The sequence below is a fragment of the Panicum virgatum genome, chromosome 2N, assembly GCF_016808335.1.
Source record: "Panicum virgatum strain AP13 chromosome 2N, P.virgatum_v5, whole genome shotgun sequence".
Classification (NCBI taxonomy): Eukaryota; Viridiplantae; Streptophyta; class Magnoliopsida; order Poales; family Poaceae; genus Panicum; species Panicum virgatum.
In genome coordinates, this window is record NC_053146.1 from 61,603,810 (window position 1) to 61,621,756 (window position 17,947).

Consider the following 17,947-nt stretch of genomic DNA (forward strand, 5'->3'; position numbering starts at 1 on the left):
GCCCGCGGCGCAAGAGAGAGGATGGAGTGAAGAGAGAGGGGGGAGGGAGTGGAGATTAGGATTTATTAACTTTGGACTGTTAAACGGGCCGCCCTCATGCTAGCCCATTAAACGGGTGGTGCCCATGCTCGGGCCGCGTGCCGCGGATACAGCCCAAGCACGCCACTAGGCCTGGCACGGGTACATTACTAGCTCGATCGGTCACGGGCCGGACTATTCTTGGACTGTGTTTTTTCGCGCTTTTTTCTTTTTATATTTCAAAAAAATCAAAATTTCAAAAATATATGGCCGTTTTGAAAAATATCAAAAATACCCCCCGGTCGGCCCCCCATAGGGCGACATGCTCTAAGTGTAATTTTTTTCAAATTCGCAACGAGGTCCCTGGCCAAAAAAAAATGCAAGTGGGCCTGTCGCCCCCCTCGGGCGACCACTGGGCCCCGCCCACAGGCGCGGCAGGGGGCCTGTTGCTCCCCCCTCGGGCGACCGGGGTACCCGCCCCTATATAAGCATCCGACCCCCATTCCCTCCTCATTTGAGCCTGAAAATTCCACCAAAAATCCAGAAAAAAAGAGAGGGGTGAGGAGAAGGGAAGCGGCGAAGCCCTGCCGGATTCAGCACTTGTGATCTGCAGGTTAGTACATTTAGTTTATATATTTTTCCATTGGTATTGTAGAGTAATTTAATTTAATTAGTGCTATAGTAGAACCATTTAAGTAGGAGTTTAATGATACTTTAGTTTTTAGTTACGTAGTAGTAAATTAGTTTAGAAAATTACTACTACGCATTTATTATTACAATTGCAGTACTATTAGAGACGTGTTTATAAATTAATTATGATTTAGAATAGAATTTGGCATATGCAGTATAGAATTTGAGTGTCATCACGTAGTTATGAATACTTATACGTTGTAGTTGAATTTCATACTTAGTTTTTACGGATTATTAAATAAGGTAGTGAAGTAAAGAGTATAACTCGATAAGTATTCTGTGATATATAGATATGTCGAGCAAGATGCAGTTTCAAGTATTTTATGGTGACTACAATGTTTTGTATGGGCCAAATGGAGTAGATCTTTCTGCCTTTAAGTGCACATCTAGCGCCATAGATAAACCTCTGGAAAGGAGTTTTGGTTCCATATGTAAGTGGCTGCAGCGTGGGTTCCGTGTTGATCCGTTGACACATGTGATCACCGTCCAGTCTCTTGTTAATTGGGAGGTAGAAAGTGATTTATGAGAATTGATGATGATACACAACACTGATGACTGGTAGAAGTACATGCAAGCAGCTCTAGAGTTGGGGTGGCCTCTGGCCATTCTTGTTCAAATCCGGGAGAAGACACAAAATGAAATCCAACATGGTGCAGATCAAGCAACTCCGAGTATTCGAAGAGAGACCAATTATGTTGAGCAAGATGAGTCAGAAGAGACAGAGAACCAAAACATGGGACCACAGGGCCTTGCTGATGAGGGAGATAGAGGATACATAACATTGTGGACGAGATGGAGGCAGAAGACCAAACCGCAATAGAAATGGAAGAATATGAGGGCTCATCTGATGACGAGCAGTACTCATTGCCAAAAGAGTGGAATGAGCATGGTTTTGGCAGTCATGTCGCAGAAGACGTACGAAATCAGGAGTGGGAGTACAGAGGGAATGAGGTAGTGCAAGGTGCAACATATCCAAACATTGAAGCCGTAAAAGATGCTGTGAGACTATGGGCAATATCATTGTAACGAGAATTCAGAGTCGTAAAGTCTGGCAGTAAAGAATATGAGGTGAAGTGTGTGAATGATGGATGTCCATGACGAGTACATGCATTTAAGGGAAAATGGAAGTCGGAGTGGAAATGTTCCATTGTGACAGAGCACACTTGTTTGCTGTCAGAAGTTCTTCCCTCGCATCGCAATATATCATGCGACTTTGTTGCAAAACAAATATATGGGTTGATTATGGACAACCTAAATTATGAGACAAAAATGATTGTTCGACACATTGAGCAGACTTACCAGTACACCATTAGTTATTTGAAGGCATGGCGGGCTAAACAAAGGGTGTTCGAGATGCGGTTCGGCACATACGAGGCATCATATGATAACCTACCTCGTATGTTATCCCAGGTTGCTGCTAGAAATCCTGGAAGCTTTTATGACACATACCTCGTACCAGCCGTGACTAGGGGGCAAAAAATTATGCAACGAGCCTTCTTTTGCATAGGTGCTTGTGTTAGAGCATTTCAGTGTTGTCTTCAGATGATCTGCATTGATGGCACATTTCTGACTGGAAGGTATAAATGTCAGATACTCACCGCAATCGGGGTAGATTGCAACAACCAAATAGTTCCGCTCGCATTTGCATTTGTTGAGAATGAGAACTTAGACAGTTGGTATTGGTTCATTGAACGAGTGAAGGTTCATGTTGTTACTGCACATCCAGATGTGTGCCTTATTTGTGATAGGCATGCAGGTCTGCTGCAATCAATACTGAAATTGCAACGTGGAACTGCGACAACGCCTCCATTGTGGCCCGATGTCCAAAACAGGTGGTGCATTAGGCATATGGGTGCAAACTTCTATGACCACTTCAAGAATAAGGATCTTAAGAACTTGTTTAAGAGGTTGTGCACCCAAAATCAACAGAGAAAATTCAATGCATTATGGCAGATGCTTGATCAGTTGACTGCAGAGCTAGCGAAGGTAAGGGCAGCAGGAACAGGCACGAGTCAGGCTGCAGAGGCTAGGGATTCAATTGAGAAGCCATTTTCACACTAGATTCGAGGTGCACCTAAGGAGAAATGGTCATTCCTTTATGATACCAACGGAATACGGTATGGTATTCAGACAACGAACCATGCAGAGTGTTTCAATATGGTTATGCGTTCTTGTCGTGCCTTTCCTCTTGTGGGAATTGTTGAGTTCATCATGTATGGGTGCATGAAGTATTTCAGAGAGCGTTACATGGCTGCAAGCATAAACATCAGCAACTCCCAAATTCAGTTTTGCAGAAGAGTGGCACAATGTATGCAAGAGAAGATTGAAAAGGCCAAACTGCACCGCGTCATATCGACAGGTACAATGGAGCATAGATTTGAGGTTCTATGCAAGGATAGAACTGGTCGTGGTATCCGTAGAGATAGGGTGGTACAGGAGAGTTTGATTACAGTAGATGGCAAAGCCTTCTGCACCTGCATGAAGCCTAAGTTATTGCATTTGTCATGCTCGCATCTCATTGCGGCATGTGCAGAGTCTGGGTTGCAGCCAGGAGTATTTGTTTCACCTTACTTCAGCAAGGAAGCAGCTGTATCCACCTGGGGACATGAGGTATACGGGATTGGAATAGTGGGGCCTTTCATTCAGGATAATGAGAATAAGATGTTTATTCCTGATCCAGCCACTAAGAAAGGCAAAGGCCGCCGTCAGACACGTCGTATTCGGAATGGTATGGATGAGTCCGAAGCAAGCAAGGCACAAAAGCGTTGCAGCCAATGTGGAGCATTGGGTCACAACTACAAGAAGTGTCCTCAGAATGCAGTTCACGATGCTGCTGACGTCGGTCCTTCCGGAAATCCCAGAGATGGAGCACCTCCTACGTTCAGACGACCATCGGCGAGAATTGCTCGTGGAATGCATTCGGTGTCATGATCCACAATTGTATCGAACATATTTGTAATATGTAGTAATCGTACGTGCAGTTTGTATGGAACATATCTGTAATGTATAAATATCGTGCGTGGAGTTTGTATCGAACCTATCTGTAATATATAGTAATCGTGCGTGGAGTTTGTATCGAACCTATCTGTAATGTATAAATATTACGCGTCTAGTTTGTATGAAACATATATGTACCTATGTGTTCTCATATATTTTTGAATGCAGGTATGGAGATGGACTCCTTGCTAGACCCAATTATCGACTCGAGCCACAGGTCTTACTTTGCAGCAGTTGAGCACCGAGCCCTAGAGGTGCTACGTCCTCATCCACCCGGGGAGGCGATCTCTATACACCACGATTGGTGTGACAGGTATGTAATGAAATATTATTGTTTATCACTTATGTATTCGTCGGTATTCCTTTGTTTCGACAATTTTGTTTATTGCAGGTTACGTGAGGCCGGTCTACTGACTCTGAGCGAGGGTAACAAAGACGACGGAGATGATGATACCGGCAATGCTGCCGGTTCACAGGATGAACCATGCACTATTCCTTACTGCAACTGTCCTTGTCACAAGAAGAAGGGCCCTGTGCCTCCGGCACCACCGCCTGCACCATCTGCAATGGGTGGATACTGCGGAGAAGGATCAACGCAGTTTGCTACGTGGGGGTACGACTACTAGGACTACCCTAGTGCTAGTGACATGCTGCATCGTTGTGTTTGTTGTGTTTTTTTTTTAAATTACCTAAGGCATGTTAGGTTAGTCCGGAATCTGTTTACCGTAGTTTGCAATGGGTTCTGCCATGCCACTGCATGTGTGATGTGTGTTTCATTATCGTTGTATTATGATGTAAAATTTGATGGTTCACATTAATGTAATGCATTTCTTAGTTCTTATTTCTTATCGTTATATTAATTAAATATGTGCTTTTTAGTATTCTAGTGACATAAAAAGCTCCGAAAATATTAAGGACAAGTTCAAACATTTCATAGATTCCCGGCTACAACTGCAAATTAATGGTAAAAGTTACAACACACAGAGTCAAGCTCTCAACGGAAAACATAAACAACTAATTGCAGTGGCATGTGCACGCGACAAGGTAATTTCTTGTTGCATCTAAACCTACAATGCCTTATGGAATGTAAAATGCCGGGATTACATGGTACTACTCTACCGAGTGCACCGAGGATATTTGCCCTTCCTAATTGCTTCGGGGCCGGCTTCCTTCGTACGGCGTGCCCTCTCTCGCTTTCTCTCCCTGTCAGCTTCACGTTCGGCCGCCGCCTTACGATCCACCTCCTCCATCCTCTTGCGGATCTCTTCTTGCGCTTCTCCTCTTGCTGTTCCTCGTGCTTCATTCGGCGTCAACGTTCTGCAGCCCACCTTACTTGTTGTTCCACAAAGTCCTTTGCCTGCTGCGACTGCACGGTGTCGAACCACTGCATAAAATCACAAAGAGGCGGAGGAGACTTTGTCCAACAAAAATTAGAATCATAACTCAATGTTAGGTCACAAAGAAAAATAGTGTATGTTGTCCTGCTATCTTGGCCCGGTCTTTGCCGTATCGCTTAGGTGGATCATATTCGTAGTTCTCACACATAAAGAACCTCATGCCGTAGTCATCTCCTAAAACCTCAGATTGCATGAACTTGCATAACGAACTGCAGAAGCACATTGGCACATCAATTCCTTCAGGTACGGTGGCTACACACTTGCTCCAAGGAATGTAGGTTGATCCTGACGAAGACATTGGCGCTATAGTGTGGTGCGCCAAATGACGAACAATGATTTAAATAATGCACATATCGTATACCAAATCGATGCGTGAAAATATAGGTACTGTCATAATTCTATTGTCTTATGCTGCAATATCAATAAGGTACTGTCATAATTGTAGCGAAAATGGCCTCTCATGCCATATTTCAATATAATGTTTTGGCGATTGATGACACACACAACACTTGGACTAATATGATTTTTAAAGATGACCATTCTCAGGCTTTTAGGTTCAAGTGATGACAAAGAGAAGATAGGCGTAGCTAGGCCCAAAGGGCCGCCCCCTACGGGGGTTACCGGTTGAACCGACGGTCCAAAATAGGGCATCGGTGCATTGGGCGTCCTATGTACCAGAGACGATGTCAAGCGCCCAGGAGAAGTTTCTTCAGCACCGGTTCAACCGACGGTGCATCGGAGCATACCGTCGGTGCATTGGCCGTCCTTTGTACCAGAGACGATGTCAAGTGCCCAGGAGAAGTTTCTTCAGCACCGGTTCAACCGACTGTGCATCGGTGCATACCACCGGTGTAATGACGTCAACGTCCAGGAGAAGATTCTTTCAGCACCGGTTGAACCGGTGAGGCATCGGTGCATTGCATCGGTTCAACCGGTGGTCTCTGCGTCTGCTGTCAGGACTTCAACGGCTACTTCATGTTGTGAGTGACCGGATGAACCGACGCTACCCCACCAAGAGGCATCGGTTCTTCCGGTGATACGCAGTTTTTCAGCTGACCGTTGGAGCAACGGCTACAAGACTTGGTGGCCTATATATACGCCTCACCCCGTCCATTTGAAGTGTGCTGGAGTTGCTGAACATCCCAAACACACCCAAGAACATCTCCAACCACCATAGAGCTTCATTGTACATCATATAGGCTTAAGCACACTTGTGAGAGTGCTTAGTGCTTGTTTAGGGATTAGTTCTTGCGAGAGCTCCCTTGAGAGAAGTCTTGCTGCGGCAAGCAACTTGTGATCCGTCGTGTGACCCTCCGTCTTGGTGTGGAGTGGCAACGACACTTTGTGCGGGGGAAGAGGAGGCCCCCTCCTTGGTGGAGAAGCTCCGTAGTGGATTTCGGCCGGGTGACCGAGAGAGACGGTGGCGGTGCACGAGACTCGGTGTCTTGTGGGCACTTGCCTTTGCTTGCCGGCATCGCCATTGGTGGCGTAGTGCAAGACGGTGATCGGAAGAGCCTCGGTGTCCCGTGGACGTAGGCGTTTATGCCGAACCACGTTACATGACCGTGTCTACTCGGGAGTTTGCATCCCTCTTGCACTTACCTCTTTACTTACCGCATTACGTTTCCGCACTTACTCTACCTTGCATACCTTTACTTTCCTAGTTAGTTTGATTAGGATTAGCTAGGTTGCAAGTCTTTTTAGGGGTAAGTAGAGAGTAGCATAGATAAACCTTAGTCATAACTAGCATGCGTAGGACGTGTTAGGTTTATCTTATGCAAGTAGTTTGAGCCCTAGGTTAAAAAGCGATTAGCGACCCTATTCACCCCCTCCCCCTCTAGGGTCGGACACCCCGGTGATCCTTACAATAATTCTATTCTAATGCATAATTAATTTAAAAACAAGTCTGTAATAGTACTCAAATTGTAATACTAAACGAGTGTTCTAAAACACCAAATCTAATTCAGCTAATCCGCTAATTAAATAAAATTGTTATACAATATCAACGGATTCAATTCTATTCTAATGCATAATTAATTTAAAAACAAGTCTGTAATAGTACTCAAATTGTAATACTAAATGAGTGTTCTAAAGCACCAAATCTAATTCAGCTAATCCGCTAATTAAATAAAATTGTTATACAATATCAACGGATTCATACAGAAGTTACCGGTAGATCACAAGTGCGGAATTCGGCAGAGCTTCGCCGCTTTTCTTCTCCTCACCCCTCTTTTTTCCTGAATTTTTAGGCTCAAATGACAAGGGAATGGCGGCCAGGGGTTATATATAGGGGAGGGACCCTGTCGCCCGTTGGGGGGGCGACAGGCCCCCTTGCATTTTTTTTTTGGCCAGGGACCTCGTTGCGAATTTGAAAAAAATTACACTTAGGGCCTGTCACCCTATAGGGACGCGACCGGAGGGTATTTTTGATATTTTTCAAAACGGACATATATTTTTGAAATTTTGATTTTTTTTAAATATAAAAAAAACCGCGTGTTTTTTCTGTCCGTGCTAGTGCTGGCCCATCGAACCTAGCCCATTTGGCAAGTCATATGATATATTACTACACCTCTCTCATTTTGGTTCTGGGCTGGACTACGGTATACTACAAGCAATCCATTAGTTTGGAAAAAAAAGATATATTATTTATTCTCTCATATGGTCATATATATTTAGTTTTTTTCTCTCTTGGACTCACAAATTCGTTTTCCTTTTCCAACTCCCAAACTCATTTCAAAGGTGGTGCCACGCCACCCAAACAACGTGGCAAAAGGGAACAAAGATCGCACAGACCTGCATGTCATCCTGCTGAATCCTTTCTTCTTCCTCCTCTGCCCTCTCAATGTTGACGCACCGTGGGTGCACCCTTCTTGCCTTCATCTCACTCACGGGGACGGCGCGGCAGCAACACAAGCGAAGCGTCCGGCGTTTCCGCCCCCCTTCCTCGGCCTCTCGACGACCACCTCCATCACCTCAGGCAACCCCACGGTTCCGTCCACCCTCTCCATATCGAGCGACCCGCAAACTTCGACCACCAATATTCTACCAAACAGCGACTCAGCAGTCACCAATTCTGCCAATGCGGCGGCGTGCGCAGACACCTTTAGTGAGAGGCTGTTCAGGACCGCTTCCCACCGTCGCGCCGTCAGCTCGGGCACCGCTAATTTGTGGTTAACCGTGCGGAATGGATCCGTGCGGTCGATTTCCCGACATAGCATATTTCCATATCTGGAATGGAGCCCCGCCGCGCGATTCCGAATTTGACATGCAGCAAACCAACGTCCACCTCCGAACATGCCATGTATTTGTCTTTAAGTGGGCCGTTTTCATTCTCTTTCTTGCTTCCAGATTGAATTTTCTGTGGGCTGTTTTCAGTGGGCCGTTTTCATTCTCTTTCTTGCTTCCAGATTTTCTTTTGAGAAGCTAAATATTTCGGGAACATGGGAATGAGGGTGTATTTTTGGGTGGGGGGATAAAAGTAAGTTTTGTTTCAATTTTATTAACACATATAAAAAGATCATTAAAAAAACTATGAAAAAAATACATGAATAAGATATATGATCTTTTCCAAATATTGTTTAGCATAGCAAATATTTATACAGCTGACATTTAAAAAAATGAACTAAAAATTTTTCAGCTGACAAAAAAACTTTTTTCTTGACTGCCGTGTAGATGAACAGTTACTTTCTGCTTGTGCTGCTCAGCAAGAAATAAGAACAAATAAAATAAAATAAGTAAAAAAAATTTGTGAATATAATAGAATTACAAAAACGTTTCTTACCTTTTACCCATGGCTTTGTAATTCTCAACTTCAGTTCCCTATTTTATTTTTATAAAAAAAAGGCTACATCAAAATTTTGGCTATGACAAAAATAATATTTAAAAAAAGGTGGTCTCCACAAAATTTCTGAGTGATAAAAAGTGGTCTTATATGTTGTCTTGCAATGTCCTTTATTTCTGGCATGATCAATTCGTTCTCCTCATGAGTGCATAGATAATATGTTATAGATTCACGCAATGGCTTCGCATGCTCCTGTTGATGAACGGGAGGTTCAAAAAACTGAGCTAGAGAATGGTGCTGCTTTTTGATTAAAAAATAAGCATGGAGACATTTAACAATAACAACAACAAAAAAGTAACCTCTTTGAAGTGGAAATGTGTCTTGCCATCGTACGCTAGAAGAAGTTGTAGAACAAAAACCCCACTGTCATTGCTGACATGATATATAAAAAGTTACTAATATGTTATGTGGAGAGAAAAAATTCATAGCAACTCAAAAAAAAGGTTTTGCAGAAAAAATAGACTTGCGGTGGAGAATTACTCAACTGGTTGGTCTGGTTGGAGACACTTCCAAAAACAGTGGGCATGTCGTATATGTCAACCCTTGTAGATCTTGAATGAACTGCTTTGAAGACTTTTCTGAATTTGCAAATAACATTGAAGGCATCTGATTGTATTATTGCTATATCCTTGAAAGGGCATATGACTTCGAATCTACCATCTCTGAAATTGGCTACAACAATATACTAGTAGCTGTATTTCTTAGGGGCACAAACACCAACAGTAACAAAAAAATAAAAAGAAAAGTGAAAAGTTGTTGTTTTATTTTTCAGGTGTATAAAAAAATTGAAAACAAAATAATTAAAAACTGTGTTTATTTTCACCAAATCCGCATTGTCTAGTCTGAATCCAATTTTCTTCTTTGAAAGACTAACAACTATGTCAGCAGGTATCGATTCAGTATCTTGAAGCATAACCTGTGAAAAAAATACATTGATTCATAATAAAATTTGCAGAAATTAAAAAGAGAAAAAGAAAAAGAGTTGTTACTGCAGCGTGTCAGCTTACTGCTAAGTCATTATGGATGATGAGCTTGCCGCACTCATCATCGTGTAAGAGTCCGCGAATATGTTTTGTGTACTGCGTTTCCATGATAGCAACACCCATGATGTTCATGACATGATGAGATACAGAACCATATACTTGCATTGAAAGACCAAATGTCCGATGATCAACCCAATTGACAGAAACCATTTTGACAATCCTTGGGCTTTATATGGGTAATGAATAGAGAAAGAGAACAAAAAAAATGTATATTAGATGTATGTTAATCATAAATGAATAGAAAACAGGGACAGCAGGGCACTTGGTGGGGAGGGGGGGGGGGATATTATGCATGTCTGCAGCTATATATATATATATATATATATATATATATATATATATATATATATATATATATATATATATATATATATATATATATATATATATATATATCTTCTTGCAGGGAAGGGAGGCGGTATGTTGCTCACAATATGTTGGTGTACAGCTCTTTGAACAGGCATTGAAACAAAGATATGGCAGTACACAAGAGGATTCATTGGTATCATGCTTTCGGTTGGAGTCTGTTGTGAGTTTCTAAATGTTGCAATTGAGTCATCAACTTGTCTTATAGTTTCCTCATTCCAGATCATGTCATCAAGATCAGAACACATACCATCAGTGTCTATATTTAAATCAGCAATAGGTGCTGAGAAGCTTGTGTCGTAGTGCTGTGTTTCAAGTTGTTCAATTGGATATCTTCATTTGTGGGATGCTTGTGAACAAAATCTGTAGAGATGAGAATATCTGATTCTGATAGGTGGTGGTCATCTGATTTTTTGTTATCCATAGAATCAACCAAGACTTGGGTGTGCTGAGGTGTCGCAAATTGAAGTTTCTTCTTGCGAGCTGCAAGCAATTTGCTGATCTTTTCTAGCTGCAAATCATTTAATGATGGAAATCTAGTTTTTTCACACTTGTTTCATCTTCCTTGATACTACCACTACCAGACATTCTGAGCAATGATGCTGGTAATGGTCTTTTCTTCAATGGTGCACTGTTTATTGAAGATGACCGACATGAAACATTGTCACCTTGAAGCTGCACTTTCTGTTCTACAGGAGGTAAATGTCCATCAACTGAACCATACTCCATGCTTAATTTTACTAATGAAAAGGTAAAATCACTGAGGTTGGCTGACTCCTGTTGTGGTGCAAGATCCAACTGCTGAGTGCCAAAAATTAGTTTCTGCAGATCTGCCATAAAAGAGGTTTGACTAGAGCAAATATCAACAGCATCCTCTGAATGTATTGGCTCCAATTCATCAATGAAATTCTCAAAAATTTCTAGAGCTTCAGTTTGAGCATCAATGATTTCAGGGACTTGAAACTCTAGTGGGGGGAGCATGTATTTTGAAGGCAAATGCTCATTGTGACATGCCATTTCATAATTGACTGCAGCATCAAGAGGTTCAGCGGGTGTAACTAACTTGGTTTTTCCATTGTCATGTGGATCATTACTCTGCAAAGTTGTTGCAGATGTTGAATTTGACTGATCAAATGCCACTGCAAGTGCACTAATTGCTCTAGTTTCAATTGCTGATAAAGAAACAGGAACCTGGGTGGAACACTTGTCATTTGAAATGTTTGTCAATTTGCACATGGAGCTGTTGTTTGTGTCGCGGATAATTCTTGCAGCTTGGCTTATCTGTGAGAGCAACAATGGTTTCATTGAGTTGATGTAATGTTTCCATGATTCATTGTACATTAGGTGTAACTGTTTCCTTGCCTATGAAAAATAACAAAAGCATAAATAAATAGCTAAAAAAAAGAATAGCATTATTGTACATTAGAGCAGAATGAACAGAAAAGAAGATGGTGTGTAAGGAACGGGGGGGGGGGGGGTGGGTTGTGAACTATTGACCTTAGTGTAATAGTCCTCTGGAAGAATTGACAACTTGTGTTCCATGTCACTGTTTGTATCGATGAAAATGCCATCCGAGATGGGATAGTGAGTGAAAAAACATGACCTCCTGATATCTCTCAGCTGCCAAAAAAATGAGGAAAACATATGCTGAAATTTCTTTGAAAAATAGTTGATACAAAGATGAAACATGCACTGAAGACATCTGTGTAAGAAAATCATACAGGGATTCTTCCAAAATTTGTGCCATCATCATTCATTTTGTCAAGCTCAACATATGCCATAATGATTTCTGGTGACCAAATACTTAGACGAGGCATATAATTTGGAAGGCTTATCTCTGAGGTATCAAGAAGATCAAGATATATTATCTGTGGAAGGAGACAAAAAAAATCAGGGGCATTGTGAAGGAAACAAGAAACGCATATATACGTTTTTGCAACATACCAGTATTGCGATTGTGCAGCCCCCTAATGAAGCAGTAGTGCACTGTTTGCGAGCTTGCTGGAATTTGGAAATAGATGACACAAGCTTGTCTGTGATGATAGTTGACCAATCATATGAAATGATCTTTTCTGGCTCATATATAGCTTCATAAAACTCAGGGCTTGCACAATCACTACTGGTTGGGCACAGAAGAGATGTTAGTGCAAAAAGAGCAAAGATTCTCATAAACTTATGACCAGCAAGATCAGGGGTGATTAATGCTTTCAGATCATTGATAGTTGGATGGTTTCCCTGGCAAATTGTTTCCTGCTGAACAAGATTTTTTGCATCTTCACTGCAAATTTTGGGGAGAGGTTGGCCACCAATTGGGGTCCCAAGAACATGATGTATGTGTTGGCTTGATAGTGTAAAACTATGACCATTAGGAAAGAAAAATGTCCTTGTGGGGGTATCAAAATGATTGACAAGCCAAAAGATGATTTGTTTCGGCAAACTATTGCATGCCAAGTCCAGTAGATGATGGAACCCAATGCTTTTGACAAGTTCCTTCTGTTTTGAATCCAGTGCAGCAGTAACTTCAAGAAACTTTTGTAATGATAACTTGGTTGTGAAAGATTGCTGTTAATAAATATAGCAGAGGAAAAAGATTGAATAATATAAACCAATCATTTGATATGCAAAAAAAAGTGAATATAAAAAATATCATATGAGTGGGTTTTTGTACCAATTCATCTTCGACAATCCTCTTATCAACATTGGTATGGCAGTCAACTTGTGCTGTTGCTGACTTCATTTTTTGGTGACCTTTATAACAATGAAAAGATATAAGGTAAAAAAAACATGGAACATACATGGAAGATTCGAAAAACAATTTATTAAAGTTGCAGCATACATAGAAGATCATAGGGAAAAAAGGTGAGAATATTTGATACTATTTGAATCACTAATGTTGTAGCATGAATGTATAAAAATTGTTTTGACAAGTGCAGTAAAAGAAATGTCAGATCACTCAATGATATTCCGTATGTCAAAAAAAAAGACCAACATATAACTCAGTGATTGAAAATTAAGATAACTGTAACTACCTGCATGATATTGATGATGCAAAAAAAATGAATGTGCAAAAAAAAAGTACCATACAGTTAAAAACTATAAAATTCCCTTGGAGTTACTAATAGAAAGGAAACTGTTAGATACAGCAACATTTAGATGATAAACTAATTACGGTGACAAAACAAAAAAAAGGAGTGCTGTGAACCTCGATTTGGTTGAATTCACCAGATCCCCCACCCCGACCCCCCCACCCAACCCCCCACCCCCACCCCGGCCACCCCCAAGCAAACTAGATTCGTTTAGGGTTTGTCATATTCGAAGCCTTGCATCAGTTCGTTCGACGATGGGTGTGAAAAAATTGTACTAAAAAGTATGAAAAGAAGGTGAAGAAAAGGGATTAGCCAGTAGCAAGAGTTTGGAGCACTCGCACGGCATATGGGGCGAGTCATGGAGTGCGGAGAGCTAGCCTGCTAGAAATTAGGCACACGGAGAGGGGGGGAGGTGCAGCTAGAGAGTTGACTTACCCATGAACAACGCGAATGATAGTAACCGCTACCGGAGTTGCCGAAGATTCGACGCTATAGGGAGCAGCGCGGCCGCCGCGCCCCGTCGCCAGGAATGGTGAGGGAGACGGATCAGGAGGCGGTGCGAAATGTTGTTAGTCAGGGAAAGAGAAATGTGATCTGACCCAGGACGACCAACTTTATGTCAGAATTTTTTTTGAGGAAAAAATTTATGACATAAAAAATATAATCATGTTTTTTGTCTAAAAAAATAGCCCTAATTAGTCGGGGAAAGAGAAATGTGATCTGACCCAGGACGATTATGGCTTGTTGAAAATAATTTGGGACTAATCAAAGGCTCATCTTTTCTGGGAAGCAGCTTGCGGATGAGCACACATTTGGTTGTCCGCTACTATTATACAGAGGTAACATGTATATAAAATCTTCAGATAATGCAGTTGCTTCTCAATTTTGATGCTACGACACGTTGGTGGACATTGTGAGGTATGCATTTTCCTGGGAGGTGGTGTGTGGGGGGGGGGGGGCAAGCCCCCCTATTTGCTTTACAGAGAGTTAAAGAGACCAAAAAGTTATAACTGAAAAAGAATCTAATGTACGCCCAAGTTTAACCTTTGCCTCCATTGATTCCAGACAAGTAAGTTCACTTGTGTGAAAAGACCCGCACTAGCAAGACCATCACCAGGAGGTTGAGTCTTCTGACACAATCGATAAAAAAGAAGATTGCACACAAGTATGACTTGATTGACTCTAATAACTTGGGTCGGGTATGGCAAAAAAAAAGTTAACGAGATTAGCTATAATCAGTTGGGACAATTATGACAGGTGAAAAAAATACTATAAGAACAATATAAGAACAAAAAAAATTATTAGGAAACAAATTACTATAAGAACAATATAAGAAAAAATGTTGACGAAAACATTGTACTGTTCATTAAAATTGATTGGGAAAATTTTAAATAAAAATATTGTAGAGTTGAAAACTATGTTCAATAAAATTGATTGGGAAAATTTTAAATAAAAATATTGTAGAGTTGAAAAGTATTCGTTGGGCAAAAAAAAAAGATTAGCGTGAAAAAAGTTTAAAGAAACAAAAAAAATTAGTAAAAAATTGTTGCACTAAAATATTTAATGGAAAAGAAAAATAATTTGCACTAGAAAATATGTAAAAATTTTGCACTAGAAAATTTTAGCAAGGAAAAACTTTTGAAGTAAACATTTTGCAAGAAGCATGAATTGTCAACAAAAAAGTATGCACCCTAACTCATTGGGCCAAGTACGGCAGTATGACGTGATTAACCCTAATCAGTTGGGCCGAGTATGGCAAGTTAACGAGGTGGGGCCTAATCAGTTGGGGAGATTATGGCTAGTGTAAAAATGATTGGCCCTAATCAGTTGGGTCGTAGTATGGTAGGATGATGTGACTGACCCTAACCAGTTAGGATGACTATGGCAGTATTACGTGACTGACCCTAACCATTTAGGACGATAATGGAAGTACTACGTGACTGACCCTAACCAGTTAGGACGAGAATGGCAGTACTACATGACCGACCCTAACCAGTATAGCATGTCATCATTAGTATATAGTTAAAACCCATTATACAAAAAGTATATGGTCATGGAGTAGAATCCTAAAAAAATCTAGCGGAATCCTAAAAAATCTAGCGCACCCTAACTCGTTGGGCCGAGTATGACAATATGACGTGACTGACCCTAACCAGTTAGGACGAGAATAGCAGTATTACGTGACTGACCCTAACCAGTTAGGACGAGAATGGCAGTACTACGTGATTAACCCTAATCAGTATAGCATGTCACTGTTAGTATATGGCCGAGTATGACAGTATGACGTGACTGATCATAATCAGTTAGGACGAGAATGGTAGTACTATGTGACTGACCCTAATCAGTATGGTAGGTCATCCTTAGTATATAGTAAAAACCCATTATACAAAAGTATATGGCCATGGAGTCGAACCCTAAAAAAATTCCAGAGCACCCTAAATCGTTGGGCCGGGTATGACAGTATGACGTGACTGATACTAATCAGTTAGGATGAGTATGGCAAGAAGTTAAACGAGATTGACTCTACCAGTTGGGACGATTGTGTCTTGTTCAAAAAGATTGGCCCTAATCAATTAGGACGAGAATGACACTATGACGTAATTGACCGTAATCAGTATGGCAGGTCATCCTTATTATATAGTAAAAAACCATTATACAAAAGTATATGGTCTTGGTGAAGAACGAAGAAAGACAAAACAAAAAAATGTTGACAAAAATATTGTACTGTTGGATAAAATTGATTGGGCAAAAACATTTAATGATAAGAAAAAATAATTTAATGTAAACTTTTGATAACAAAAAAAGGTGATGACAAAACCTTTGGGTATAAAATATAATTAAGAGAAAATATTAAGACAAAAATTTTCAAGGAAACATTTTGATAACATGAAAACAATCTGGAAAAGATATTTTTCTAAAAAAATAAGTAGAAAAAATATTAGTTGAAAAAAACAAGATGAGAAACAAATAAAAAGGGTGGGCAAAAAAGATATATAAAAATTTTGCTCTAGAAAATTATAACGAGGAAATTTTTAAATTAGACTTTTTTCAAGAAGCATATTGTCAACAAAAAAAGAGCAGTACAAACAAATTGAGGAAAAAAACTTTATACTAGAAACTTTTAATCAGGAAAAAAATTTGAAGGTACACATTTTTTTTGAACAAGTATATATTCTCAACAAAAAAACATTTCGTACGGGAAAAAAGAGATGATGACAAAACTTTTGAGGTAAAAAATATAATTAATGTAATTTTTATGATTTTGTAGGAAAAATTAGGGAATGAAAATTTTTCAAAGAATTTTTTTTTAAAAAAAGAAATTAGATAGATAGAAAATTTGGATAGAAAAATTTTCAAGAGGTAAGATGAAAAAATATTGTATAAGGAAACTTTTTAAAGTAAACTTTAAAGAAGCACTATTGTCAACAAAAAAAGAGCAGGACAAAAAAGTTTAGGACAAAATTTTATACTAGAAAATTTTAATATGAATTTTTTTTTGAAAGTAAACATTTTTTGAACAAGCATATATTATCAACAAAAAACATTTCGTACAGGGAAAAAAGAGATGATTAGAAAACTTTTGAGGTAAAAAAATTTAATTAAACTAAAATTTTTGATTTGATGATTTTGTAGAAAAAATAAGAGAGAGAAAATTATCAAAGAATAATTTTATTAAAAATATAAGATACATAGAAATTTTGGAAAAGGAAAAAATTTCAAGAGGTAAGATGCAAAATATTGTATACTTTGTTGTGGAAAAGAGTGATAAAAATTGAACGGAAAAAAACTTTTGAAAAAAAGTTTGTCCGTAAAAATTAATGAATGGAGAAAACTTGGAAAGTTAGATGGTCCCAAATTGTTGTATATAAAAAAAAGGCCGAGCAGACTTGTCTCACAAATGTGCTTGTCAATAAGAAAATGTGTAAGGCCCATGATTTCTTTCTGTCATGGGAGGCAGAAAAAACAAACACCCAAAACCTAAGAAAACTCCATCGATCCAGTCCATTCCGCCTCGCCTGCCGCGCCGCCTCCCCGAACCGTCGTGCTATCGCCGGCAGTAGTCTCGTGCGCTTCCTTTGCGGCGGCTAATCGTCGCAGCAAAAAAGAATCCTACATCCCCTCAGCTGCCCGGTTTCTCCTTGCGGCCACAAGGAAAATATGATCGCCCCTACTATTTTCCCTTGATACACAAGGAGAGCGCCCCAGGTACGTCTTTGAAATGTCGGGATAAAAGATTTGACAGAGAAATGAATCTTAGTTAACACAAAGGCATAGAATTATGTTCTTGTGATAAAAGCATGATTTCGTTTGTGACATATGTCCGGGGATCTAGTCTATTCACAACATGTGACGCCACCAAGACACATAGCACATCAAAAGTATCCATTAAAAAGGAACAGTAGAACTGCCGGATTGCTGTTCACCTTACAAGCCTTACAGACATCCTTAATTCTGTAGCATTGCTGTTCTCATACGGTAGTTTTTTCCTTTGTTTACTTGATCTTCTGA

The 17,947-nt window shown here is 40.1% G+C and overlaps 1 protein-coding gene and 3 long non-coding RNA genes across 4 annotated transcripts; all 4 read right to left on the bottom strand.

Moving 5' to 3' along the window:
- Positions 1 to 8,986: 8,986 nt before the first annotated feature.
- On the bottom strand, positions 8,987 to 9,636 carry LOC120658970. The gene is made up of 3 exons (XR_005668896.1): positions 9,429 to 9,636; positions 9,243 to 9,315; positions 8,987 to 9,135 (listed from the first exon to the last, which is right to left on the bottom strand). It is a non-coding gene; the product is annotated as an uncharacterized LOC120658970 (long non-coding RNA).
- Positions 9,637 to 9,758: 122 nt separating this feature from the next.
- LOC120658972 lies at positions 9,759 to 10,651 on the bottom strand. Its single transcript, XR_005668897.1, has 3 exons — positions 10,603 to 10,651; positions 9,951 to 10,152; positions 9,759 to 9,859 (listed from the first exon to the last, which is right to left on the bottom strand). It is a non-coding gene; the product is annotated as an uncharacterized LOC120658972 (long non-coding RNA).
- A 155-nt stretch (positions 10,652 to 10,806) lies between these two features.
- LOC120658971 lies at positions 10,807 to 11,872 on the bottom strand. Its single transcript, XM_039937072.1, has 2 exons — positions 11,850 to 11,872; positions 10,807 to 11,714 (listed from the first exon to the last, which is right to left on the bottom strand). The coding sequence occupies exon 2, from the start codon at positions 11,691 to 11,693 to the stop codon at positions 10,875 to 10,877; it is 819 nt and encodes a 272-aa protein (XP_039793006.1). The 5' UTR covers positions 11,694 to 11,714; positions 11,850 to 11,872; the 3' UTR covers positions 10,807 to 10,874.
- A 112-nt stretch (positions 11,873 to 11,984) lies between these two features.
- LOC120658974 lies at positions 11,985 to 13,017 on the bottom strand. Its single transcript, XR_005668898.1, has 2 exons — positions 12,297 to 13,017; positions 11,985 to 12,220 (listed from the first exon to the last, which is right to left on the bottom strand). It is a non-coding gene; the product is annotated as an uncharacterized LOC120658974 (long non-coding RNA).
- Between the last annotated feature and the right edge of the window lie 4,930 nt (positions 13,018 to 17,947).

Bases quoted from the DNA above. Each gene is read 5' to 3' on its own strand.
- LOC120658971 (XM_039937072.1), bottom strand. From the start codon at position 11,693: ATGTACAATGAATCATGGAAACATTACATCAACTCAATGAAACCATTG.